The 27,695-nt window shown below is 39.1% G+C and overlaps 3 protein-coding genes across 4 annotated transcripts in view; all 3 read right to left on the bottom strand.

Annotated features, from left to right (window-relative positions):
- Positions 1-8,933, bottom strand: part of LOC111320820 (uncharacterized) — a 48,773-nt gene extending 39,840 nt beyond the window's left edge. Inside the window, exons 1-5 of the mRNA XM_088740565.1 lie at positions 8,716-8,933; positions 4,757-5,109; positions 2,910-3,161; positions 2,031-2,072; positions 1,286-1,339 (exon numbers count right to left, since the gene is read on the bottom strand). Coding sequence (XP_088596691.1) covers positions 1,286-1,339; positions 2,031-2,072; positions 2,910-3,161; positions 4,757-5,109; positions 8,716-8,782 — 768 coding nt within the window. The 5' untranslated portion in view covers positions 8,783-8,933. The remainder of the gene's footprint in view (positions 1-1,285; positions 1,340-2,030; positions 2,073-2,909; positions 3,162-4,756; positions 5,110-8,715) is intronic.
- A 756-nt stretch (positions 8,934-9,689) lies between these two features.
- Positions 9,690-18,523, bottom strand: LOC148718345 (uncharacterized). Of its 2 annotated transcripts, XR_015993816.1 has the most exons (6): positions 16,935-18,523; positions 12,954-15,189; positions 11,107-11,358; positions 10,810-10,893; positions 10,220-10,261; positions 9,690-9,881 (listed from the first exon to the last, which is right to left on the bottom strand). XR_015993816.1 is itself a non-coding variant. In XM_088740581.1 (5 exons), the coding sequence occupies exons 2-4, from the start codon at positions 13,032-13,034 to the stop codon at positions 10,235-10,237; spliced, it is 360 nt and encodes a 119-aa protein (XP_088596707.1). In that variant the 5' UTR covers positions 13,035-15,189; positions 16,935-18,514; the 3' UTR covers positions 9,690-9,881; positions 10,220-10,234. The 2 variants fall into 2 exon arrangements, 1 of the variants encoding a protein (XP_088596707.1); XM_088740581.1 differs by lacking the exon at positions 10,810-10,893 and having other exon boundaries at positions 16,935-18,514.
- Positions 18,524-19,881: 1,358 nt separating this feature from the next.
- The window catches only part of LOC111320818 (uncharacterized), a 43,009-nt gene continuing 35,195 nt past the window's right edge, over positions 19,882-27,695 (bottom strand). The window contains exons 59-71 of the mRNA XM_088740566.1: positions 27,308-27,361; positions 27,184-27,219; positions 26,800-26,817; positions 26,610-26,627; positions 25,435-25,470; positions 24,502-24,537; positions 24,167-24,256; positions 23,852-23,878; positions 22,603-22,723; positions 21,989-22,095; positions 21,721-21,804; positions 20,576-20,797; positions 19,882-20,181 (exon numbers count right to left, since the gene is read on the bottom strand). Of these exons, the coding sequence (XP_088596692.1) occupies positions 20,035-20,181; positions 20,576-20,797; positions 21,721-21,804; positions 21,989-22,095; positions 22,603-22,723; positions 23,852-23,878; positions 24,167-24,256; positions 24,502-24,537; positions 25,435-25,470; positions 26,610-26,627; positions 26,800-26,817; positions 27,184-27,219; positions 27,308-27,361 (996 nt within the window). The 3' untranslated portion in view covers positions 19,882-20,034. The remainder of the gene's footprint in view (positions 20,182-20,575; positions 20,798-21,720; positions 21,805-21,988; positions 22,096-22,602; positions 22,724-23,851; positions 23,879-24,166; positions 24,257-24,501; positions 24,538-25,434; positions 25,471-26,609; positions 26,628-26,799; positions 26,818-27,183; positions 27,220-27,307; positions 27,362-27,695) is intronic.

Genomic DNA, 27,695 nt, shown 5'->3' on the forward strand with positions numbered 1-27,695 from the left:
CGCACGTTCGGGCATCAGTCGAATCCGATTCCCAGACGGCAATATCCTAATCTAAGCTTAAATAATTTGTAAAATTCTGGGCACGACGAGAGGTTCCAGACTTGTTTAGATGAAGACCGCTACGGTTAGGTAGAAATGTTTGAATGATCAACAAATCCCCAGCTCTTCAGGGTGCAGCAATTTTTGAGAATTGTGTTCACCTCAGCTATTTTGGAAGCCAAGGCTCCATCATCAGATCTACACACAAGACTTGATAACGCAATCTTTGATGGAGATTCACAGCTAACCATCTTGGCCAGGTCGATTATTTCATCAGCACAAGCACGAGGGGTGTGGCAGGATCTTAGGCTGTTAGTCCCCACATGAAGCATGATCTCGCCTGGTTCCTTTCGTAAGAATGGCTTTATAAAATCATGCATGTCTTCCTTCGTACATCCCGGGAAGGAGGATACCTTTACTCTTAAATTTCTAGACATTTTATGGCTTTGAAGGTGCTTAAAAACAGAACCTCCGGCAGTCATAACTTTCTTTTGACGGTTAGGTTGCGTTTGCTCGCGCTTTCTTGTCGACTCGGTTGATACAAACTGGTTAGTCCTTTGTGTTGAAACATCGGTAGGTCGGCACGAGGGTCTTCTGAAACTTCTATCATCGTTATTTGCGGTGTTGTACATGCCCAATTCAGCGCATTCTGTGTTCGTTCTGCAGCTGAGTACAACTTGACAGTATGAATCAAAGTCTGCTGTTTAGTCCGGGTAGCAGCCAACATTTTTTTGTTCAAGGGATAAAGATTTGTCGCATCAGGACCAGATGTACCTGAGCATACTTAGCTTTTAGTAAACGCCGAAAATTTCGAATGTCGTTCCGAATATTTCCAAAATCGTTTCGAATGGAGAGAGGATAAGCCCTCTCTAGTTTTGAATATATTCCGAGGAAGTTCTGAAGTGTTGACGTATATATTTCTAGTAGTCTCTTTCGCAATAGAAGATTACACGATCTTCACCATCTTTCGCACGGATACGAATTAATTTTACGCTTAACTTTTGTCATACATGTATAACTAACGGTTGTGGTAACCCGAATTTTTCTGTTGCGCGTATGAGGCTCGTCAGCACGCGTGGTCTATCATGGAAAAGGAAGTTTGATTTGTGACATAAGGAATAAGCCCAAGAGTTGGCATTCAATTATCCGACGTCTAAAAAAGCTTAATTCCAGTCTAGCCGTGATGACGTAATAGCATGTAAAATTCAACACCCAAGAAATGATACCAAACCCGTAAAAAACTCACCGGGGGTCCACTTGATCCTGTCTCGCCACGGGGTCCACTAGGTCCAGGAATACCCTTATCAAGGAAAATGATTACAAAAAAGCAATTTAAACAGTGGATAAAGAAATGAAGGAGTGCACCGAGCAAATGGAAGACAGATAGACAGACAGAAAGACAAACAGACAGGCCGACAGACAGACAGCCAGGCAGACAGACAGACAAACAGGCAGGCAGGCAAGCAGGCGGGCAGACAGACAGACAGGTAGGCAGGCGGACAGACAAACAAACAGACAGGCAGACAAACAAACAGACAGGCAGACAGACAAACAGACTGACAGGCAGACAGACAGGCAGGCAGGCAAGTAGGCGGGCAGACAGACGGGCAGACAGACGGGCAGACAGACAGAGAGGTAGGCAGGCAGGCAGGCGGACAGACAAACAAACAGACAGGCAGACAAACAAACAGACAGGCAGACAGACAGAGAGGTAGGCAGGTAGGCAGGCAGGCAGACAGACAGACTGACAGACAGACAGAAAAAGAGAAAGAAAGACAGATAGACGAACAGAAACGCAGACAGACAGAAACCCAGACAGACGGAAACGTAGACAGACAGATAGACAGAGAAGGTTAGAAGAAAGGGAACAGAAGAAGAACGGAAAAGAAATTATAGGTATGAAAATGGATGGAAAATGGCTTGATAAAGAATTTTTTTTCTATTAGTAAGAAAATGAAACTATAATTGATGGTGAAGAACTTTCCACTGACCGTTTCTCCTGTTCCTCCAGGTTCACCTTTCTCTCCAATCACCTGTAGGTCAAAATAATCCTTAATACCGATTGATCAGCGTATTATCTTGGGAATTTGAATTAAGTCAACACCAACCTTTGAAAATTACACCAAATATAAGATACATTTAAAGGTATCAGATATGAATCCGAAAAGCTGGCGTCACGCGCGCAGCCTTGAATTAGCCTGCGTGCAGGCTCTCAACATTAGCACTGCGACACACGCGCTTCTTTACCGGCGAGAAATTCTGAGTCTTGGTAAAGCGAGGTGACGAGAGATCTGCTAAGCCTCCCGGTTAGCTCAATTGGTTGAGCCCCGGCCGGACCAACACTGAAGGTCTTAAAATAACTGAGGAGAATGTGCTACCTTTCTATAACATCAAGAAATGGATAGACATTCTAGTCTTTTCGGATAAGGACGAATAAACCGTAGGTCCCGTCTCCTGCATCTATTAATTAGTTAATTTGGTTAGGTAGGGGACGTTAAAAAACCCACTCACGAGATTACTGTGATGTGGTCTGGCCTGTTTACTGGGAATTGGGGGGGAGGGGGCATTGTTAGATTTACCTTTAATCGATTGTAAACTGCTTAGCAGTTTCGTAAAGTCCCCCGCTCAGTGTTGTAAAGCGCCATGAGCTCAGGATATGAGTGCTATATAAATAGAAATTATTATTATTATTATTATTATTATTATCATTATTATTAAGGGTGCTGCCGTCTCAAACTTTTCCGCAGGAAGAGGAAAGCACGTCCTACGACGCCGATAATGAGGGCCTGTTGCCCTGTAAGCTAACCTTGAACTCATAGAGTCGTCTACCTGTGCCTAACCTCTCTGCTTAAGCACAATTCAAGACCTACCGTAACTTCAACTTTGCAGAACTGTTCAGTAATGGAAACAACAGCTTTTCTGGGATCTCTTAAGTCAAGCGGCACGGTAAAATCAGGTCCACTGGACATTTGTAATAGCTCGATCGGATCAGGAGAACCAGTGCCAACTGCGAAAACTGTTACATTCCTGTCTTTGAGAACCTGTGCGTTGTCTTTTGGATTTATTTTTGTTGGTGAATTAGGGTTCTGTGACTGCTTACCATCCGTGAAAATGATCAGCACCTAACAATAACAAAATGAGCAGTTGAAACAACATGATTCATTTGATAGGCTGAACAATAAACGCTTTTTGATCGATTCTTACTTCTGATCTTTAAACGCATACGTGACGTCACCATTAACGACGATTTAGTTCGTTATTATATAAAACTGATAGATTCTACGTTGCTGTGTGTCTTTACAGTAATGGATCACAGAAGACGACAAGATGTGGTAAGAAGATCAATATCACACTCGGCTGCGCTTTGTGTCCCACTTCTTTGTTCCTGCCACATTTTGGAATCTATTTGTTTACTCGCTTGCAAAACGCAATTGGACATTTCTTGTCATATTCAGTTGAAAAGGTTCGTTGTACAATTAAGTATGTACAACATGGCTCAAAGTCGGCATAACGAACGTAACCTGACTTCCAAAAACATAAAAATATTTGGTTTCACTATAGTAGCTAAATCATACTTTGCATCTAAAGTGAATAACTGTAAACACGAAACCACGCTGAAGGTGAGGTAAAACCACTGAAAAACAACTGAAAATAGTACCCACAGTACGTTTTGAGCAGATTTAGTAAAAGCGTCCACATGGAAATTTTGGAGCAACGCGATCGGAAATATTTAAGCTTCAATTGACTGTACGTACAAGTGTAAATTTTGATTGAATGATTTTATTGTCGCCAGGCAAATGTATTTCCCCGTAAGCAAAGCGTTTCACTCACTTTATTTCATAAATAGTACTCTGTTTCTACATGAAGAACGACAAAGAAAACCCTTGAAAACCTTTATCTACCAATTCAATTAGTTTGGCGAGTGCCCACCCAAATTTTGCAGCTGAAATCGGCTGAGCCGACGACGATAAACTTAATAAGTACCTAAAGTTCGTTACAAAACGGAAAGCGTCTTCGGATCCTTAAACAACCAAGCAGTTGATGTTCCTCAATTTCCTAAGTTAATCACCATGTTTTTCCTTGTAAAGACGTAGTGCTCGTCCGCATTGGAGCTATCCGTTGATAGTTCCCAGTGAGATTGGTTTGCAAGTTGTGAGAAAATCGTTTCAATTCTTTTAAGATAATTAATGGGAAACTGGGAAATTTCTCTCTCCCCCATGCCCCAACCTGCTATTTTTGCGGTTCCTCGCCACTCTTTTAATGAGGGAACCCAACTCGCCGTGGGGGTTTTGAGAGGGGCCTCTAAGTTTGTTTTGTTAGTATGTTGTTTTGTGCCCTCTGAACACTGAGTCATTGGATACGCTGTTACAACAACAACAAAACAAGACATTCGAGCGATCAAAACAGACTTTAAACTCAGCCAGATTTTTAACGGTATTTGGCCCGCCATAACCTCAACCATTGATCAATCAACACACATGTTCTGGCTGCCATGGTTGCACGGTGGCTGAGAGAATCAAAAGTCGAGGTTTGGATAATTTATATAACGGACCGTTTGACAGTGCCAAATGTCGAATTGTAGTCCGGACCCCAGTCGTTCGAGGGGTGGATAACGCAATTCAATGGAAAAAAATATCTATGAGGTGCGAGTCGTAACCGTGTACCCTTGTCACAAATGAAGTAAATCTAAAGTAAACTTGAGAGAGACTTTTCCCACCTTTTTATATTCGGGTCCTCTCATTCCCTCCGATGTCTGAAAAAGTTCATCAGCACACATATCGATGCCTCTGTTAAGCATGGTTCTTCCACTTCCGATTTTGTATGACTTTATTGCAGCTGTAACAGCAGCAAGGGTTTGAGTTTGAGTAAATTTATACAGCAACTTTGGGTTGCTGTCAAATTGGACAATCCCAACGTGAGTTCCATTGATCCCTGGGTTAACATCGAAACTGCCAACAAGTTCCTCCACGAACGCCTCTATCCTTCCTTCGTTATTTTGCCCAGGCAGAAACAGACTTCCTGAACTATCCAACAATAATCCAAGATCGGTGGGAGGGCAGCCTAAGAGTTCTTCCAAACAAAACAAATAGAAAATAATAAGTGCTGTCCAGTACTAAATAGAAGTTACCTAATGGTGAACTCGTGGATATACCGCGCAGAATACAATATTCAAAAAGTCTCAGGTTGGAAAATAAACTTGATATCCAATTCCTACTCGTCTAAAAATGAGTGATTTCCAAAGAACCAAGCTTCATTAGTTTAAATTTTGGTAAACAATTGGTCCACCTTCCTTAATAGGATGCATGCTCAAATCTCCACGTTACTCGTTGCTATGTTTCAAATATATATCCACGAATGAAAATTAAAAAAATCCTTTTATCATAAACATACTAAGATTTACGCACTGAAAAAGGCTCTAAATAAATTTCCAGTTGCAAGTTGATCCAAGAAGCCGAGAGCCAATCAAATGATGCGTATCGCTTTTAACACGTACGAGGAAAACGATACGTCTAATCAGGCACCGCGTATCAAGTATTTTCACGTACTAAGGCGATTCTCATTCAACCTTCATTGGCAGTGTTTCGCTTTTGAAACTGATCGGAAAATAATTAAAAACCGCCCTCAAAAGATAACTGAGGATCGTCTTTGAAGGATAGAAAACATGCAGAACAAAAACACGAAAAAGAAAACAATGAAAAATCAAAGCGGCGAGATTTGGAACTGTTCAAGAATCTTAGCGACGGAACGCACAAGAGAATTTAATATATATCTTGAGGAGCTTATTACATCCGTCTGCCGAAAAGACAGAGAAGATTATGAACCCTCAAGCTTAAGATACTAATGTCACATGAAAGCATACATTTGCAAATGGTTATATACAATCTAAAATATTTACAACAGTTCTTATAAACTTTTGAGTTTTTCTTTATCTCGTGTGCCTTTCAAATACCTTCACACAATAATAATAATAATAATAATAATTTATTACATTTGATATAGCGCTTGAACTATTAAAATATTCTAAAGCGTTGTACAATATTAAAAGCGTTCTTAAGAAGAAAGACAAGTCTTCAATTGCACTCTAAAAAAGTCAAATTCATATAGTATCTAAGGCTAGATGGCATGAATAATACTAGTAATGAGAATATAAAATTACAAATGAAAAGCTTTCTTAAAAAGATAAGTCTTCAACTGTACTTTAAAAGAGTCAGTGTTCCTACAGTTTCTAAGACTAGATGGCAAGGCATTCCATACTGTTGGTTCAGCATGGAAAAAAGGCTCGATCGCCAAAAGTCTTCCGTGTCACCCTAGGAATTAGAAAGAATCAGACCACAGGCTGTATCTAGTTCTAGGCTTTACAAAAAGTAGTTCAGATAAATATTGTAGTTCCAGGCCATTCAACGTTTAAAAAACTAAAAGCGCAATCTTAAATTCTACTCTAAAATTCACCGGCAACCAGTGAAGTTCTCTAAGTACCGGAGTAATATGAGCAGACTTAGGAATTAAGCATGTAACCCGAGCCGCCGTATTAAGAACTTTTTGAAGTCGATTATATTGATATTGCGGAAGCTTATACAAAAGAGCATTGCAATAATCTAAATGTGATGTACCAAACGCATGAATTAAGCACTTTGTCGATTCTGCAGACAAATATTTCCTAATTTGCCTAATATTATATAGCCCCCCAAATGCCTTACTACACACCTTTGTTATATGAGTATTCATAGATATATAGTTATTAAACCATGCGCCAACGTTTCTAATGAATGTCACAGTCACCCACTCTAATTGAAGGAATGGTAACCTTAGATAACTGCTGCGACGAACCGATGACTAGAAATTCTGTCTTTGAGTCATTAAGCATCAACCTGTGTGAGACTAACCAAGCCCTAACATCAGCTATGCAGTACTCAATAGCCTTAGTCGCTAGATCTTGAGCAGCAAACGAATCTGCACAAAACGACACGTACAACTGAGTATCATCAGCATACCCATGAACTGATGGAAGGTGCCTCTTAACATATACCCCGATTGAAATAGAATCACCCTTTATGTCGTGACACAAACTGGCCGTGATTGGAAAAACTTCAAATCTAACCCCTTTGTTGATTTCTTTTATCGCAAATTTAAATATTTACCATTACAATTTTTTAATTTATCGTGCAATTTTGTTAAAGAGTTAGAAACCCTGCAATCAAGTTATAAGCAAGCATTGAAATGCATGGCTTGGGTGTAAGAGGAGGAGGTCATAATCTCATTTGTTCAAGGCTCCTACATCACGTTATCCAATTTATCATTTTGCGTGGGTATAATAACTACCTTTAAAGGGTCCCCAACATAAAATATCACTCTCTTTCAGCGAGTATGAATGGTTGTAAACGAAGAAGGAACAAGTGTGGCTAGAAATGGGTATGATTAGAAAGGCTCGGAGAAATAACGAACCTCAGACATTTCGTAAAATGTTACAAAACCGTGACTTAGCTCTTGAAATTCTGATACATAAATATTTTCGATTAACAGTTCTTCCTCTTAGCATATTTAATGGTACAGAAAGTGGAGTTTTTTCAACAAACAACTAGACGCCAATCCGACCCAAATGCGCGACCCGTTTAAAATACGTAAGGAGCAAAGAAGCATCCTTTGCATTGATGCTGCGTTAAAATTGAGCAGGTGTCACGTTAGATAACGACAATGCTTGACTGTCTCAATAAACAGACGCGAATAAACACTGAGATCATTATCTGATGCGAAAAGGGCGTTTGTGGTCAGCTTACTTGAGTGTCATATCACTGGCACGATAAAAGGCACATTTCTTTCCCGATATAAGCTTTCTTGAAAGATTTTGCAGAGAAACCCTAGCATCTCGTAATCAGTTTTACCTTTGAGAAAAAATGGCAGTGTTTAGTTGTGCAACCAACCGCGTTTAAGCTTTGGATTTTGATGATCCTTGATTTCTTTCACAACAAATAAGAGAGGATCCTCTCTTGTAAGAGCTCCTTCGATTCAAGCTTTAATCTCTTCTTGCCTGTGTCCTTTACTACGAACTCTGCGGATTTTTTTTTTCCGAAATTGTTAAGCGTATTTGTAAGGTCTAGACAGTTGTTTCGGAAGTTCAAAGCCTGAAATTGTCACTGGACTTGAACAATTCATTATGTATGATTTTATAAAGAAACGAAGTGAGGATTTTAGACTCAGACCTATGCGGCCACGAGACAAGAAGGTTGGAGGATACTTACAGATGGGAATAACGTAATGACTGCGCAATGGTAACGCTTTCAAGAATGCGTATAAACAAAGCGCTTCTGTCCTGATCACAGTGTCTTTCTTAAAGTATTAGTCGAAGAGTAGAGAAATTATGAATTTTAAAGGTTGAAGGCGAAGGTCGTTTGGTAGAAAATATATTTTTAAAAATATATATAGCATTATCAACTTGGAAGGTAAATTTCTCATCATCAAAGTTGAAGGCATTCGTGAATCTGTATGGTAGACTCAGTTGATTATGAAGTAGCATAAAAGCTTCCTAGGGCTATTCCGAATGAAAAGGAACTTAAGCGTTAACACTTTAACACATGTTGCTCCACTATAACATCAGGGTAATGTTGGTAAATGCCATACTAGTATTAAAGACACAGCGGGGAAGTCTTTTATATAATATTACGGACGAAACCCACTTACGTGCCTCAGACTCCAAAGACCACGCGATCAGCAAGCTGTACAGACCTAGCAGACTACGGCCAATCATGATGCCAACCAACGAAGAGATCTTAGTCTTGCAGACTACAGCAAGCTATTCCTTTCTCATTGGCCTTCGCTGTCTCAGCTCTCTCGATCGATGGGACTCGGTGATAATAGTCTATTATTCCTAAGCCTTCCTTGTGACATGGACGGGAAAGATATGCAATTTGAAACTTAGACGTAATATGATAGCACAAGGACGACAGCACCTTTTCTTTTTAATTTTTTTTTCGTCCGACGTGCACGCCAGTATAAACCCTTGCCTCGTTTATGTTTAAATTGTCATCGACATCCGGAATTTTCTTGGGAGAGAAACTTCTGCTCCAGGAAACAAATTCCTTGAAAACATTCCTTGCCAGAATCTCTCATCCGGGGAAAAAAAGGTTAACCGAACATCAAATGTATTTGATCCTGCTGAAAATCTGATAAAGCTATTTAAGGAGGTGAACTGCGCCTAACCGTGGTTCGCTAAGTTTATTTCCAGTTTGTATGCATGTTTAAAGGTAAGTCTTTTGTCTTTTGTCCCATAAAAGGCCTCGTTAACTTATAACAGAGAGGTGATGATTGAAAAACAACCGTGTAAATGTTGTCACGCTGATTCAGTAACGTAAACAGTGGAGATTTTCGGGGGTATCAATGGCTAAGGACCTCTGCTGATTGATAACCACGTCATTTAATTTTACTGACGGCAGTTAGTCCTTCAATTAAGTAATAGATCAGCGCGAAAATGAAGACGCGTAACATTAATCTTGATGGAAACACAAACGCTTTCTATTCGAATTGATGAAAATACCACAAACCAGCGGAAACATCTCATCAATAAGACTCGATGTAGATTATAAACGGTCATATAGAAGGCGGATCGGTTCTAGTTACGGTCGACTGAAGTACTCCGCACCTTATATTCACAAAGCAATTCTAAAATCCAATTTATTTATCTATCTATGACTGACTACTGAACATTTGAAGCGAATTGTTTTTAGGCCCGTTTACGCTTTAATGAAGTAAATTAATTCAAAGTATCATTTCTTGTGGTGATCATCGTTCATTTGGCAACTTGATCTTTAAAAAGGATATTATTCCTCATGAGTCCATATGAAACGTGCCTAACATAAAGGATAAAAACAGGTTTTATTTCAACTACCTTGCTTGGAAGTTATGATTGCTTCTCTCGTTTGAACTCAATAACTTACAATTATAGTCTCAAGTTTTAATTACTGCACCTTTTTAACTACAATGTACAGTTTGACATGTGTTTTTGTTAATCAAGAGAAGCACACGCGTCCGAATTCAAGACCGAATTCCTCTCCACTATCTCCAATATCATAAACAGCTACATCAAGAACGGGGAGACGGTGAGGTTTGGGTGTGTCCACTTCCAAGGTGGTGCGATGCCAAGTAAGAAAATGAAACTATAATTGATGGTGAAGAATTTTCCACTGACCGTTTCTCCTGTTCCTCAAGGTTCACCTTTCTCTCCAATCACCTGTAGGTCAAAATAATCCTTAATACCGATTGATCAGCGTATTATCTTGGGAATTTGAATTAAGTCAACACCAACCTTTGAAAATTACACCAAATATAAGATACATTTAAAGGTATCAGATATGAATCCGAAAAGCTGGCGTCACGCGCGCAGCCTTGAATTAGCCTGCGTGCAGGCTCTCAATATTAGCACTGCGACACACGCGCTTCTTTACCGGCGAGAAATTCTGAGTCTTGGTAAAGCGAGGTGACGAGAGATCTGCTAAGCCTCCCGGTTAGCTCAATTGGTTGAGCCCCGGCCGGACCAACACTGAAGGTCTTAAAATAACTGAGGAGAGTGTGCTACCTTTCTATAACATCAAGAAATGGATAGACATTCTAGTCTTTTCGGATAAGGACGAATAAACCGTAGGTCCCATCTCCTGCATCTATTATTAATTAGTTAATTTGGTTAGGCAGGGGACGTTAAAGAACCCACTCACGAGATTACTGTGATGTGGTCTGGCCTGTTTACTGGGAATTGGGGGGAGGGGGCATTGTTAAATTTACCTTTAATCGATTGTAAACTGCTTAGCAGTCTGGTAAAGTCCCCCGCACAGTGTTGTAAAGCGCCATGAGCTCAGGATATGAGTGCTATATAAATAGAAATTATTGTTATTATTATTATTATTATTATTATTATTATTATTATTAAGGGTGCTGCCGTCTCAAACTTTTCCGCAAGAAGAGGAAAGCACGTCCTACGACGCCGATAATGAGGGCCTGTTGCCCTGTAAGCTAACCTTGAACTCATAGAGTCGTCTACCTGTGCCTAACCTCTCTGCTTAAGCACAATTCAAGACTTACCGTAACTTCAACTTTGCACAACTGTTGAATAATGGGAGCAACGGCTTCTCTGGGTTTTCTTAAGTCAAGCGGCACGACAAAAGGATATCCAGAGGACATTTGTAATAGCTCGATCGGATCAACAGAACCAGCGCCAACTGAGAAAACTGTTACATTCCTGTTTTTGAGAACCTGTGCGTTGTCTTTTGGATTTATTTTTGTTGGTAAATTAGGGTTCTGTGACTGCGTACCATCCGTGAAAATGATCAGCACCTAACAATAACAAAATGAGCAGTTGAAACAACATGATTCATTTGATAGGCTGAATAATAAACGCTTTTTGATCGATTCTTACTTCTGATCTTTAAACGCATACATGACGTCACCATTAACGACGATTTAGTTCGTTATTATATAAAACTGATAGATTCCACGTTGCTGTGTGTCTTTACAGTAATGGATCACAGAAGACGACAAAATATGGTAAAAAGATCAATATCACACTCGGCTGCGCTTTGTGTCCCACTTATTTGATCCTGCCACAGTTTGGAATCTATTTGTTTACTCGCTTGCAAAACTCATTTGGACATTTCTTGTCATATTCAGTTGAAAAGGTTCGTTGTACAATTAAGTATGTACAACATGGCTCAAAGTCGGCATAACGAACGTAACCTGACTTCCAAAAACATAAAAATGTTTGGTTTCACTATAGTAGCTAAATCATACTTTGCATCTAAAGTGACTAACTGTAAACACGAAACCACGCTGAAGGTGAGGTAAAACCATTGAAAAACAACTGAAAATAGTACCCACAGTACGTTTTGAGCAGATTTAATAAAAGCGTCCACATGGAAATTTTGGAGCAACGCGATCGGAAAAATTTAAGCGTCAGTTGACTGTACATACAAGTGTAAATTTTGATTGAATGATTTTATTGTCGCCAGGCAAATGTATTTCCTCGTAAGCAAAGCGTTTCACTCACGTTATTTTATAAACAGTACTCTGTTTCTACATGAAGAACGAAAAAGAAAACCCTTGAAAACCTTTATCTACCAATTCAATTAGTTTAGCGAGTGCCCACCCAAATTTTGCAGCTGAAATCGGCTGAGCCGACGACGATAAACTTAATAAGTACCTGAAGTTCGTTACAAAACGGAAAGCGTCTTCGGATCCTTAAACAACCAAGCAGTTGATGTTCCTCAATTTCCTAAGTTAATCACCATGTTTTTCCTTGTAAAGACGTAGTGCTCGTCCGCATTGGAGCTATCCGTTGATAATTCCAGGTGAGATTGGTTTGCAAGTTGTGAGAAAATCGTTTCAATTCTTTTAAGATAATTAATGGGAAACTGGGAAATTGCTTTCTCCCCCATGCCCCAACCTGCTATTTTTGTTGTTTCTCGCCACTCTTTTAATGAGGGAACCCAACTCGCCGTGGGGGTTTTGAGAGGGGCCTCTAAGTTTGTTTTGTCAGTATGTTGTTTTGTGCCCTCTGAACACTGAGTCATTGGATACGCTGTTACAACAACAACAAAACAAGACATTCGAGCGATCAAAACAGACTTTAAACTTAGCCAGATTTTTAACGGCATTTGGCCCACCAGAACCTCAACCATTGATCAATCAACACACATGCTCTGGCTGCCATGGTTGCACGGTGGCTGAGAGAATCAAAAGTCGAGGTTTGGATAATTTATATAACGGACCGTTTGACAGTGCCAAATGTCGAATTGTAGTCCGGACCCCAGTCGTTCGAGGGGTGGATAACGCAATTCCATGGAAAAAAATATCTATGAGGTGCGAATTGTAACCGTGTACCCTTGTCACAAATGAAGTAAATCTAAAGTAAACTTGAGAAAGAATTTTCCCACCCTTTTATATTCGGGTCCTCTCATTCCCTTTGATGTCTGAAAAAGTTCATCAGCACACATATCGATGCCTCTGTTAAGCATGGTTCTTCCCGTTCCAATTTTGTATGACTTTATTGCAGCTGTAACAGCAGCAAGAGTTTGAGTTTGAGTAAATTTATACAGCAACTATCAAATTGCTATCAAATTGGACAATCCCAACGTGAGTTCCATTGATCCCTGGGTTAACATCGAAACTGCTAACAAGTTCCTCCGCGAACGCCTCTATGTTTTCTTCGCTATTTTGCCCAGGCAGAAACAGACTTGCTGAACTATCCAACAAAAATCCAAGATCGGTGGGAGGGCAACCTAAGAGGAGTTCTTCCAAACAAAACAAATAGAAAATAATAAGTGCTGTCCAGTACTAAATAGAAGTTACCTAATGGTGAACTCGTGGATATACCGCGCAGAATACAATATTCAAAAAAGTCTCAGGTTGGAAAATAAACTTGATATCTAATTCCTACTCGCCTAAAAATGAGTGATTTCCAAAGAACCAAGCTTCATTAGTTTAAATTTTGGTAAACAATTGGTCCACCTTCCTTAATAGGATGCATGCTCAAATCTCAACGTTACTCGTTGCTATGCTTCAAATATATATCCACGAATGAAAATAAAAAAAATCCTTTTATCATAAACATACTAAGATTTACGCACTGAAAAAGGCTCTAAATAAATTTCCAGCTGCAAGTTGATCCAAGAAGCCGAGAGCCAATCAAATGTGCGTATCGCTTTTTTTAGGTATGAGGAAAACGATCAAAACCAATCAGGCGCCGCGTATCAAGTATTTTCACGTACTAAGGCGATTCTCATTCAACCTTCATTGACAGTGTTTCGCTTTTGAAACTGATCGAAAAATAATTAAAAACCTCCCTCAAAAGATGACTGAGGATCGTCTTTGAAGGATAGAAAACATGCAGAACAAAAACACGAAAGAGAAAACAATGAAAAATCAAAGCGGCGAGATTTGGAACTGTTCAAGAATTTTTGCGACGGGTCGAACAAGAGAATTTAACATATATCTTGAGGAGCTTATTACATCCGTCTGCCGAAAAGACAGAGAAGATTATGAACCCTCAAGCTTAAGATACTAATGTCATATGAAAGCATACATCTGCAAATGGTTATATAAAATCTAAAATATCTACAACAGTTCTTATAAACTTTTGAGTTTTTCTTTATCTCGTGTGCCTTTCAAATACTTTCACACAATAATAATAATAATAATTTATTACATTGAATATAGCGCTTGAACTATTAAAATATTCTAAAGCGTTGTACAATATTAAAAGCGTTCTTAAGAAGAAAGACAAGTCTTCAATTGCACTCTAAAAAAGTCAAATTCATATAGTATCTAAGGCTAGATGGCATGAATAATACTAGTAATGAGAATATAAAATTACAAATGAAAAGCTTTCTTAAAAAGATAAGTCTTCAACTGTACTTTAAAAGAGTCAGTGTTCCTACAGTTTCTAAGACTAGATGGCAAGGCATTCCATACTGTTGGTTCAGCATGGAAAAAAGGCTCGATCGCCAAAAGTCTTCCGTGTCACCCTAGGAATTAGCAGCAATGTTTCAGAATCAGACCACAGACTGTATCTAGTTCTAAGCTTTACAACAAGTAGTTCAGATAAATATTGTGGTGCCAGGCCATTCAACGTTTTAAAAACTAAAAGCGCAATCTTAAATTCTACTCTAAAATTCATTGGCAACCAGTGAAGTTCCCTAAGTACCGGAGTAATATGAGCAGACTTAGGAATTAAGCATGTAACCCGAGCCGCCGCATTAAGAGCTTTTTGAAGTCGATTATATTGATATTGCGGAAGCTTATACAAAAGAGCATTGCAATAATCTAAATGTGACGTACCAAACGCATGAATTAAACACTTTGTTGATTCTGCAGACAAATATTTCCTAATTTGCCTAATATTATATAGCCCCCCAAATGCCTTACTACACACCTTTCTTATATGAGTATTCATAGATATATGGTTATCAAACCATGCGCTAAGGTTTCTGTCACAGTCACCCACTCTAATTGAAGGAATGGTAACCTTAGATAACTGCTGCGACGAACCGATGACTAGAAATTCTGTCTTTGAGTCATGAAACATCAACCTGTGTGAGAGTAACCAAGCCCTGACATCAGCTATGCAGTACTCAATAGCCTTAGTCGCTTGATCTTGAGCAGCCAATGAATCTGGACAAAACGACACGTACAACTGAGTATCATCAGCATACCCATGAACTGATGGAAGGTGCCTCTTAACATATACCCCGATTGAAATAGAATCACCCTTTATGTCGTGACACAAACTGGCCGAGATTGGAAAAACTTCATATCTAACCCCTTTGTTGATTTCTTTTATCGCAAATTTAAATATTTACCATTACAATTTTTTAATTTATCGTGCAATTTTGTTAAAGAGTTAGAAACCCTGCAATCAAGTTATAAGCAAAGCATTGAAATGCATGGCTTGGGTGTAAGAGGAGGAGGTCATAATCTCATTTGTTCAAGGCTCCTACATCACGTTATCCAATTTATCATTTTGCGTGGGTATAATAACTACCTGTAAAGGATCCCCGACACAAAATATCACTCTCCCTCTCTTTCAGCGAGTATGAATGGTTGTAAACGAAGAAGGAACAAGTGTGGCTAGAAATGGGTATGATTAGAAAGGTTCGGAGAAATAACGAACCTCAGACATTTCGCAAAATGTTACAAAACAGTGACTTAGCTCATGAAATTCTGATACATAAATATTCTCGATTAACAGTTCTTTCTCTTAGCATATTTAATGGTACAGAAAGTGGAGTTTTTTCAACAAACAACTTGACGCCAATCCGACCCAAAAGCGCGACTCGTTTAAAATACGTAAGGAGCAAAGAAGCATCCTTTGCATTGATGCTACGTTAAAATTGAGCAGGTAAGTGTCACGTTAGATAACGACAATGCTTGACTGTCTCAATAAACAGACGCGAATAAACACTGAGATCATTATCTGATGCGAAAAGGGCGTTTGTGGTCAGCTTACTTGAGTGTCATATCACTAGTACGATAAAAGGCACATTTCTTTCCCGATATAAGCTTTCTTGAAAGATTTTGCAGAGAAACCCTAGCATCTCGTAGTCAGTTTTACCTTTGAGAAAAAATGGCAGAGTTTAGTTGTGCAACCCACCGCGTTTAAGCTTTGGATTTTGATGATCCTTGATTTCTTTCACAACAAACAAGAGAGGATCCTCTCTTGTAAGAACTCAACGCGCATTCGATTCAAGCTTTTATCTCTTCTTGTCTGTGTCCTTTACTACGAACTCTGCGGATTTTTTTTTTCCGAAAATTTTAAGCGTATTTGTAAGGTCAAGACAGTTGTTTAGGAAGTTCAAAGCCTGAAATTGTCACTGAACTTGAACAATTCATTATGTATGATTTTATAAAGAAACGAAGTGAGGATTTTAGACTCAGACCTATGCGGCCACGAGACAAGAAGGTTGGAGGATACTTACAGATGGGAATAAGGTAATGACTGCGCAATGGTAACGCTTGCAAGAATGCGTGAAAACAAAGCGCTTCTGTCCTGATCACAGTGTCTTTCTTGAAGTATTAGCCGAAGAGTAGAGAAATTATGAATTTTAAAGCTTGAAGGCGAAGGTCGTTTGGTAGAAAATATATTTTTAAAAATATATAGAGCATTATCAACTTGGAAGATAAATTTCTCATCCTCAAAGTCGAAGGCATTCGTGAATCTGTGTATGGTAGACTCAGTTGATTATGAAGTAGCATAAAAGCTTCCTAGGTCTATTCCAAATGAAAAGGAACTTAAGCGTTAACACTTTAACACATGTTGCTCCGCTATAACATCAGGGTAATGTTGGTAAATGCCATACTAGTATTAAAGACACGGCGGGGAAGTCTTTTATATAATATTACGGATGAAAACCACTTACGTGCCTCAGACTCCAAAGACCACACGATCAGCAAGCTGTACAGACCTAGCAGACTACGGCCAATCATGATGCCAACCAACGAAGAGATCTTAGTCTTTCAGACTACAGCAAGCTATTCCTTTCTCATTGGCCTTGACCGTCTCAGCTCTCTCGATCGATGGGACTCGGTGATAATAGTCTATTATTCCAAAGCCATTCCTTGTGACATGGACGGGAAAGATATGCAATTTGAAACTTAGACGTAATGTGATAGCACAAGGACAACAGCACATTTTCTTTTTAAACAAGTACCCTGACTATAAAAGGACATTTGCCCTGGGCAAGCCGTCAGTCATTCCACCCCTGACACCGAACTGTCGACATCAACCAGTCGGTGACCGTGCGATATCGGCAAAACTATTGTAACCGAAAGGTCACTTGCAGCCAGTGCATATCTCAAACTTCTACGAATTTTGCCATTTTCGTTTACGGCAAAGAAAAGATGATCGGCTCCACTCAGTTGGCTCCACGGAATGTACACCCGCTTACGATGTCATTTCTGTAAGGAAGGCAAACGGCCAGAGGGCTAGCGGTGAGGACTAGCTTTTATGACCTTTATTATCTTTCACAAAAATCCTCTTCTCATACCGGTTTTGTATTGTTGTAATAAAGTGGTTAGTTTCTTCGACGTTTTGTCTACGGGATTTCATGTGACACTTATGCAAGAACTCCTCTGCAATTAAACAAGAGATCACGTTGGATAGAATTTTTATTTGAATCGCGCGCAGTTTCTCCAACGGAATATGTGGTGTTGAAATACGAATCGCGTGGGTGCTCACATAAAATAATTTCGGTCACGGATTGGAAACATGTCTGGTTGACTGAAATCCGATGGAAAACAAATTATCATCGGCTATATTGCCTGAACGGGCCTCAAGAACTATTGAAAACCTCGACCTTTTCATAAGTAGCTAGTGAAATAGGCTTCTCGTTGCAACGCGCGTCTAAAATGTTCAGGCAAAAAATATCCTACATAGTGCCGTGTCAAAATACTTAGAAAACTATGTTCCTTTCAAAGGGACCTATTCTCGAACTTCGCTCTATTTTTTTTTTCCTTTTTTGAGGCTTTTTCTCCCCATAACTCCAAACGTGCGATAAAAAAATTGGACCCGTTTATGTCGGTTTGGGTGGCCGCGTCGCTGGCGAGATGAGAAGCCTGAGCGAACGAGCAAGATGTAAACAAAGAGGAGTGACTTTCACTTACCATACCTCTTTGTTCAGACCATTCGAATAAGTCTAAGAGTCGTTCCATCAAAATAACATTTGCCATCGGTGTTCGACTCGCTAAATGAAGGCGTTCCTTCAACCGCTGAATTCTTGTCTTCACGCTTTCCAATCGCTCTTCCATTCCGGGCTCGACCGCCAACTCCAGTGTATAACTGGACTTGTAGACTCGGACTCGTAGACCTCGCGCCGCTATTTTGGCTTTTTTTGATGGAAAATCCGCCATGACAAAATAAAATGCAATTTTAAAGCTAAAGACTAGTTAGTGCGCGACCGTAGCAACCGTAAAATGGATCAATTCGAAGTGGAAGATGAGTTATGCCGCAACATACACGTACACACATTTACTTACATGTACACAAATGTACATATATGTACATGAAAACCACTCTCTCTGAGCATGTCACAGTACTGAGATCCTCTAGTCAATGATATCGACGGCTCAAGAAGTTGAGGCAAACGGAGGGGAGTCAGAGGGCCAGTACGACCATCTCGCGATAGGAGGAGCCGTTAGGAGCGCGAAATTCAAATTGCGATAGCCTAATTTTTTGAGTTTTGCAAATGAAGATCAGTATTTCTCCATTCGTCCCTTTTTAATCGTCAATAAAAACATTTTCAAGTGGAAATCAATTGAAACAAGACAAGGATATCGGTCTTCGTGTACAAATCTCTTTTTCCCCCTTCACCTTCCATTAGTCAGCCATCTTCGATTAGCCATGGAAGCAAAGATTGCGTTACAAGACGGGGGAGGAGCTATCCCTTTTATAGTCAGGGTCCTTGTTTAATGTTTTTTTTCGTCTGACGTGCACGCCAGTATAAACCCTTGCCTCGTTTATGTTTAAATTGTCATCGACATCCGGAATTTTCTTGGGAAAGAAACTTCTGCTCCAGGAAACAAATTCCTTGAAAACATTCCTTGCCAGGATCTCTCATCCGGGGAAATAAAGGTTAACCGAACATCAATGTATTTGATCCAGAAGCCTTTGGGTCACGCTGAAAATCTGATAAAGCTATTTAACGAGGTGAACTGCACTTAACCGTGGTTCGTTAAGTTTATTTCCAGTTTGTATGCATGTTTAAAGGTAAGTCTTTTGTCCCATAGAAGGCCTCGCTAACTTATAACAGAGAAGTGATGATTGAAAAACAACCGTGTAAATGTTGTAACGCTGATTCAGTAGCGTAAACAGTGGAGATTTTCAGGGGTATCAATGGCTAAGGACCTCTGCTGATTGATAACCACGTCATTATATTTTACTGACGGCAGTTAGTCCTTCAATTAAGGAATAGATCAGCACGAAAATGAAGACGCGTAACATTAATCTTGATGGAAACACAAACGCTTTCTATTCGAATTGATGAAAATACCACAAACCAGCGGAAACATCTCATCAATAAGACTCGATGTAGATTATAAACGGTCATATAGAAGGCGGATCGGTTCTAGTTACGGCCGACTGAAGTAGTCCGCACCTTATATTCACAAAGCAATTCTAAAATCCAATTTATTTATCTATCTGTGACTGACTACTGAACATTTGAAGCGAATTGTTTTTAGGCCCGTTTACGCTTTAATGAAGTAAATTAATTCAAAGTATCATTTCTTGTGGTGATCATCGTTCATTTGGCAACTTGATCTTTAAAAAGGATATTATTCCTCATGAGTCCATATGAAACGTGCTTAACATAAAGGATAAAAACAGGTTTTATTTCAACTACCTTGCTTGGAAGTTATGATTGCTTCTCTCGTTTGAACTCAATAACTTACAACTATTGTCTCAAGTTTTAATTACTGCACCTCTTTAACTACAATGTACAGTTTGACATGCGTTTTTGTTAATCAAGAGAAGCACACGCGTCCGAATTCAAGACCGAATTCCTCTCCACTATCTCCAATATCATAAACAGCTACATCAAGAACGGGGAGACGGTGAGGTTTGGGTGTGTCCACTTCCAAGGTGGTGCGATGCCAGGATCCATCTTTCACCTGATCACGAAAAAAATTAGCATGAGAAAATGGAGAGAAGAGGAAAACGAAAAGGAGAAGGAGAAGGAAAAGGGGAAGGAAAAATATCCGTACAATCCTTTCTAACGCACTCTGACAATTGAGACGTTGATGACTAACTTTTAGGACATGACTCAACCGCGGTCGCGTCTTTAAATGAAATCGATCGGGTTTTCATTTCAACCCACGGCCAATAGCTGACAGAGTGCTTGTCTCTTGGCGCCACGTAGTGATTGGCAGGCTAAAAGGTGAGCTTTTCTCCCTTTTTAATTTAGTCAAGCGTTTCTTATTCTAAATTAAGTGCACCTACAGTTTACATCCAGGTCACGTTGAACTCGTTGAACTAGATAGACTCAATTTATTTTGTTTCACTTACCGTACAATCATCCCCCACAAGTGTCGGTTTGAATTTGTTAGAGGATCTAGCGTGCAGTTCCAGCCCATTAACAGTTAACATCTTGATGGACTTCATTCCTTCATCCGAACTCTTCTTAGGCCACGCTACGGAATTCTTGCAGTGATACGTAATCCGCTGGCGGGCACGATCACTCAACAGCTGAAGAAACTCCAGCTGACTTTGCTCCGACACGTATTCGAGCTGTGCAGAATACAAACATATATGGAAAGTGAAGAACTAACCCTCACGAGTTTAAATTAATCAAAGAAGTTGCAATCATGGGTTCAGGCCACGTCGAGACTTCTGATCGTTTTGCATCCTTTATTCTCCCTCGTATCATACCTCGCAAGTCAAATATGGTCAGGATTGTGAACAGTGTACGTAAAATGTTTGTAATATATGAAAAAAAACCCAAATAATTAAGATAAACGGGGTGAGAGGATTTCCATTTCTGTTCTATTACGACTTCAAAACGCGTACAACTTGTGATTGTAATTGGTGCCTCTTAATGCATGCGCAGTGAATAGTTAAATCAAATTTCACCTTCAAAAAGAAACTCCTGTTTCTCTCATCTCTGGAAATTGTTTGTTCTGATAAGCCAATCAAGAGCTGTATTCGTAACTCAAGAAGGAAATCATAGCCGTAAATTCGGTTTTTTTCACCCGAGATATTTCGAGGACAAGTCCACAAACTGAACGTCTAATTAACGGCACAGAATATATCAAAAATGAAAAAAATTCCATTACAGAAAACATTGATAATGCAGAGGCTAAGAGCTAATATCAACAAATGTCACGGTATGTTGTGTTTCCAAAAATAGACGAACATAGTTTCTCAAGTTGAGCTTAATTTTTAACATAACACGAACGTTTTTGGTTTGTTTGGTCTGGTTGTTGGAGTTGGGGTACGATTATTGTTATTTTTTCTAACTAAGGGAAAAAGGAGATGCAAAAAAAAAAACAACAACAACAACAAAAAAAAACAACAACAAAAGCAAAAGCAGAAGGAAGTAGTAGTAAGAAAGTGTGTTGTTGAGTGTCCAGAGACTCGTACTTTTGGTACGAAACGAATAGCGCTGGCATGAACATGTAAACAAATCGAGTTTCTGAAGACTGAGTTCTTACTTTGTCGAGTCCGAGCAGTTCTTTTCCCAGCCATTTGTATCCATCGCTTCCGGTGAACCACTTCTTCTTGTCAGTCACAAACGGCTGTAAAACAAGAAACCATACATACTGATGAACCCTCCCAATTTGGAAACAAATAATGTCAAGAGCACACCCACAGTCACGCTAGCCAGGCACATCAACAGTCACACCAGTTCAGCACAACGTTCTAGAGACAAATTAAAGTCTAAAAGAACCAAAACACACGCTATGCAACTAGCTCACTGACCTGGTTTTCTTGTCCTGGATACAGGCACGATCCATTAGTTTGGAATTCACAATAAACTTTGATGGCATCGTTTGTTATTCCACCATTAGGATCAATCCAATAGAGTCCTAAAGTAATCAGTCAAATAGTCAGCCAAATAATCAGCCAATCAATCAGTCTGTCAATCAAACAACTAGTAAATCGAGATAATTTAGTTGTATCAACTAAATTGGCAATGTAATTGGCCACCAAAGAGAGTTTGGAGCGTTGGAGCTCTCTGAAAGAAGGGCTAACGCTCGAAACGGCCGCCTAAGAAACTCTAATAAATGACCTATTTTATTACCTTATCAACTCAGTTGATAAAATCAAATTATCTCGTGATACCCTCACAGACGCAGCCCTACAGTTTCTTTCAAGACTTTACCCCTTTAACCAGTAAATCAATCCACGATTTTATCACTGAATCGATTTGTACAGTCAGTAGAAAGCTTCATGATAAATCTGATACATGAGGCCTCCAGGGCTTTTTCCCGAAATTTGCTATGGCTCCCAAAGGTTGAAAAACCAAACCTTTCTGTTACTAAAAGCAAAAAACAATGATGACATGAAAAACTAACATCATTATGTACACAAACCGCTTTTGAGTTCAGGATAGCTCATGTGCAGGTCTCGACAGGTCCTTGCGGGGAATGATTGGGAGCCGTTGGGATTCTTATACATATCTAGACGATAACTGATCACGTCGTAAAGGTCAATCTAGAGAGCAAAGAAAAAACATACAAGTATAGGTAAAAGAGGGGTGACTGTGGTAACTGGGGTGAAGGAGGGGTGACTGTTGTAACTAAGTGTTGTTATTCAACAATTATTAGATGAGGTTGAGCATGATAGCGATAATTATCAAGGCCAAAGTTTGTGTTATCTGCTGCAGCCGAAGGCTGAGGCGGATAACACAAACTGAGGCCTTGTTAATTATCTCTATCATAATAAAACCGAATCCAATAATTGTTTTATTATGCATATTCCTGAGCTGCACTTGTTAAGACAAGAGCGCATAAAACTAATGTCTGTAGGTATGACGTCACGTCTATACATACAAAATCTATTGTCTGTAGGTATGACGTAGGAGAATGTTTGATAATATAAAATATTGTATGTAGACGCCAAATCTAGCTTCACTACCTGCTGGCGTTTTCTGGGGCCCGTTGCGGTTTCAATAAATTCTGTGACTACTGAGCTCATATTGACCGGTGTTGTGGTCTATCTTTGTGCAGTGTCTACTCTAGGGTGAATTGGGGAGGGTAGGTGAGATCAATACATGGACTGAAGTGGCTGCATATTGCGCCTGATGAATTCTGACGTCCGATCTCACCTTAACTGATTGTAAAAGCGCGACTGATTATCTATATAGTAGTTTGCGCTATATAAATGTTAAATTGTTGTTGTTGTTGTTGATTATTTTAGGCGGTACTTGGAATTATACAGTTGACGACAGTGAACTGTAAACCTTGTATCTACAATTTCTTGATCATGAATACACCGCTAAAGATCAGTTCGTCAATTACATCTATAATTCATCGATCTACGAAGTAAGAGTTACGACTTTCGACGGAACTAAGAGAGAAAGCAAAATTAGCAACAACAACAACAACAACAACAACAACAACAACAACAACAACCACAACGACACGAGGAACAATAAAAATCCACTGCATTCCACTGCAGTGTTATATTGTTGCCAAGTGAGGGACGTCTAATCTAAGGCTTAAGATGTTAACATTGATTTACTAGCTTGAATACTTTAGTAACGTTTATGCCATGTGATCAATACTTTTATGGGACTTCCAGGGGACAAGGGGTTTGTAACTTGGAAAAAAGTCCTATTACCTGAGATTTGGTTTCGGTTTCCGTGTCCTGTTAATGAAAACAAAAAGGGTAACATCAAAAGTAACAGTCAGATACACTAACGACGCTTAATTTACATATTTAAGAAAGCAAAACTACTATTTTTCTCAATGGCGGATTCCGATATATGCAGGTAAACATTAAACTGAGGGTAGTGAAGAGGAGAAAATGATTCACGTTGTGCCCAGAAAGGAGATTTTTTTAGGCGCCATTTTGATAGAGGAGATATTCACTTCACAGTAACCTTACGTTACTATCCCCAACGTTCAGTACAGCTTCACTACTCTACACTAATACCTGTCCGCCGCTCCGGTACAACCTCCTTGATCCAGATTTTTCTGTTTCGAGAAGGGCAGGATCGCTGTAGTCTTGTTGGTATCCTGGGAACTAGGCCGACACAAAGCATAGATGAAGTTCAACGGTTCTTAACAAGACAAATAAGAAATACTACCTTGTACTAAAGGAACTAACGAATATATTCAATGTTGCCATGTGTCTAGAAGACGTCAAAATGTGATAAGAACTTAAAAAGTGGCACACGAGGCGCAGCCGTGTGTGTCACTGATGTTCTTCAACTGTCAGAAGTTTTGTAAGCGCAACAACAACAATTGAACAAAATATGAATGACTTACTGAAAACTGTCCTGCAAACTCAGTAGGAAGAACGGCCTAAAGATGAAAAAATGATGCTTAATACTATGGTTCCCTTTCGCAGCCAAACGGGATCACAGGGAAGAGGGAGGGAGGAGAGGGAAGGAGGAGAGGGAGGGAGGAGAGGGAGAGAGGAGAGGGTGGGTGGAACTGTGAGAAATCCATCACCAGCGTATTCCTGTTAAAAAGATGCACATCAGGCTGTATTTCCATGCTAAATATATTATCATGTAAAGATGAAATAAACAATTTTTAATATAAGAGAAAAATCGAGTTTCCAGATGGGATTTGAACCCACGACCCTCCGTGATCTAGTCGGATGCTCTAACCACTGAGCTACAGGAGACTCTATGTTTATTTCATCTTTACATGCTCACTTTGGGGGCTGGTTGGCTGCATGTGATGCTTTGATGTGACAGCGTGATGCTGTTAGTGAGCTTCTATGCGCTAGCTGATGTTTGGCTGTATAGCCGCGTGATGCGGTTCCAGTCAATATCCACTAATTGACCCTTACTCACAATAGAGTCTCCTGTAGCTCAGTGGTTAGAGCATCCGACTAGATCACGGAGGGTCGTGGGTTCAAATCCCATCTGGAATTCGATTTTTCAAATATATTATCACTTCCTTTTACTTTTCATCAAAAGGAAAGGTTTCTTTTAAAACTCTAAGAACACTCCTTCCTACACTTTAAGATCGGGCTCAATGAACAATAGCGATGATAATTTTTATGAGACGAAATGCTAACTCTTTGGCATAGAACTTCCCGAAAATAAATAGAGATGGAACCAGGCAAACTAAATAAATGGACAAAAAGAATGAGCCTGGATGGTGCACAATTCAAGAGAAATCTTGACCCTGAAAACTGCTCAGACACTTTGAAGTTTAGCTTGTTTGCTCATTTGCTATTTTACTTACCGGCGAACCAGGAGGTCCTCTTTCACCTGAGGGACCCTAGATAATTTCAATCAGCACAATCAGAACTGTTGTATACAAAATAAATGTGGTAGTATTGAACCACCAAAAACAAATGCAAGGAACTCTCTGATCAAGGACCTTAGAAGAAAACCTTATCAGACCACTCACATAACAAGAACATGCAACTCTGCCTCTTACTACTTATACAATCTGAGGGGGATAAGAAAGTACCTGTCTATGGAAAACACAAAAAACTCTGGTCCATGCCTTTATCTCAAACAGAATTGGCTGTTGCAATAGTTTATTGTATGGTGCTCCGGAATATCAAATTAACAAATTGCAACGTGTTCAACACGTGTGATAGATTAATATGCAATGAAAGTAAATAATGTCACCTTACTCCTTTATGGATGGAGTTTCTTTGGTTACCTCTTAAGTTAAGAATTGAATTTAAGATCGTATTGACTGTTTTCAAGACTTTTAAGGGTTTAGCACCGTCTTATTAAAGTTCTTTAATAACACGCAAGCCCGAGTCAAGATATAATTTAAGGAATTTCAGTGACAAGACCTTACTCAGTTATCCTAGTTTTAAGTCTAAGGAAACACTTAATGACCGAGGATTTATGTTTGCGGCACCTAAGCTATGGAGTAATTTGGCAAGGGATATAACAGATTCTAGTTCTATTAATAGTTTTAAATCGAAGCTTAAGACGTTTCTTTTTAAGAAAACATTTTATAATTGATAAAGTTTTTATAGCTATTTATTCATTGATAAAGTTTTTAAAACTTTATCAAAAAATAGAACATTTAATTTTTTTAATTTAAAAATAGAACATTTCAAGTAATAATTAGTAAGGTGTTATATATCTTATATATCATGAATCGCATTTATTGTTATTTGTATTCAAATTATCATTATTATCATTATTTTATCTTATCTTTAGTTTATTGTAATTATTATGTTATGGCGTATTTGAATATATCTATATAGAATTTGCGCCTTAGAGGTCAATAAATTATTATTATTATTATTATTTTGAGCCTAAATTTGATCAGAAGCATCTTTGCTGTATTGCTCACTTTCTCTGTTAGCCAAAATCATTTTCCTTTTTTTTCTCATTTTAGAGCAGATTTTTTTTTATTGCTGGCGATAAAAATGTGAATGAAAAACTTACCCCTCGACCGTCTTCGCCCTGAGAAACCACACATAAATGAAAATGGAGAGAGAATAAGAAAACGAGAAAAAAGTTAGTTTACAACAACCGTAGTCCTGGTGGAAAGCCACGTTTACTGAAAATTTACAAAATGTTAACTTTTTTTTGTGAGGTTGTCAGACTTAAACAAACGATGACTTTGTTACTCTACCTGAAGACCTCGATCTCCCTGAAAAAAGTCAAAATGAGAGAAAGTGACGTTATTCGTAAAATAGCTTGATATAATAGTTTGATGAATAGAAACATTAAAATAGATAAAAATAACTCATACAATGTTTAACATCATTACATAATAATAATAATGATAAAAATAATAATAATAACACTAATAATACGCGCAGATATTTAGCGAGTTGTCTTGCGGAGCGTGGAAAAATACAAGGAGTGAGCAAAATGTCTGCTCCCATTACATGTTATATCTTCGAATAAAAGATTTAGTTTTCCACTGTTATTTAATTTTCTACTATTTTGGCTTCTAGTTTTCGAAATACATCCTACGGCCATATCTGAGTGAAAGAAAAAAAATTAAAGCTACCTTTGATCCTCTGGATCCAGACGCCCCTGTTGGACCCTGTCACGGAATGATGTTTAATAAAGTTATAACGACTTAACATCCCAGCTGAATTTCATTAAAATAAATGTCCTTGCATATGACTTACCTCAAAACCTTCGTTTCCTCTTTCACCGACCCGACCACGTGGCCCATCAGCACCCTGTGTAGGAAACGGGAGAAAAACTTCCTTCGTAAATTGAATTTATTTTAAGCTGCGATGTTTACTCGATGAACGCTACATCTAGGAATGTGGCACTTATCGGCGTTATTGACTGATATCAATTTGAGATACGAGGCAATGAATTAAACGAGTTTTCTTTTATCTCAGAAAAGCGCAGGATTATTTTCGTCAGCAAAAGTATAACCAACCGATCTACATAAGATAATTGAATTCAATCAACCAACCAAAAACTTTAATTGTGCCAACGGTTATCGTTTCACATCCGATCGTAAACAGTCGAAGCGATCCACAGTGTGGTCTTTGTGTCGAACTC

Source organism: Stylophora pistillata, chromosome 12, assembly GCF_964205215.1.
Source record: "Stylophora pistillata chromosome 12, jaStyPist1.2, whole genome shotgun sequence".
Classification (NCBI taxonomy): Eukaryota; Metazoa; Cnidaria; class Anthozoa; order Scleractinia; family Pocilloporidae; genus Stylophora; species Stylophora pistillata.

Bases quoted from the DNA above. Each gene is read 5' to 3' on its own strand.
- LOC148718345 (XM_088740581.1), bottom strand. From the start codon at position 13,034: ATGCTTAACAGAGGCATCGATATGTGTGCTGATGAACTTTTTCAGACA. The intron at 11,359-12,953 runs GTGGGAAAATTC...TGTTATTGTTAG, and splicing joins GAGGACCCGAATATAAAAGG to GTGCTGATCATTTTCACGGA. The intron at 10,262-11,106 runs GTAAGTCTTGAA...TTTGACCTACAG, and splicing joins TGTGCAAAGTTGAAGTTACG to GTGATTGGAGAGAAAGGTGA.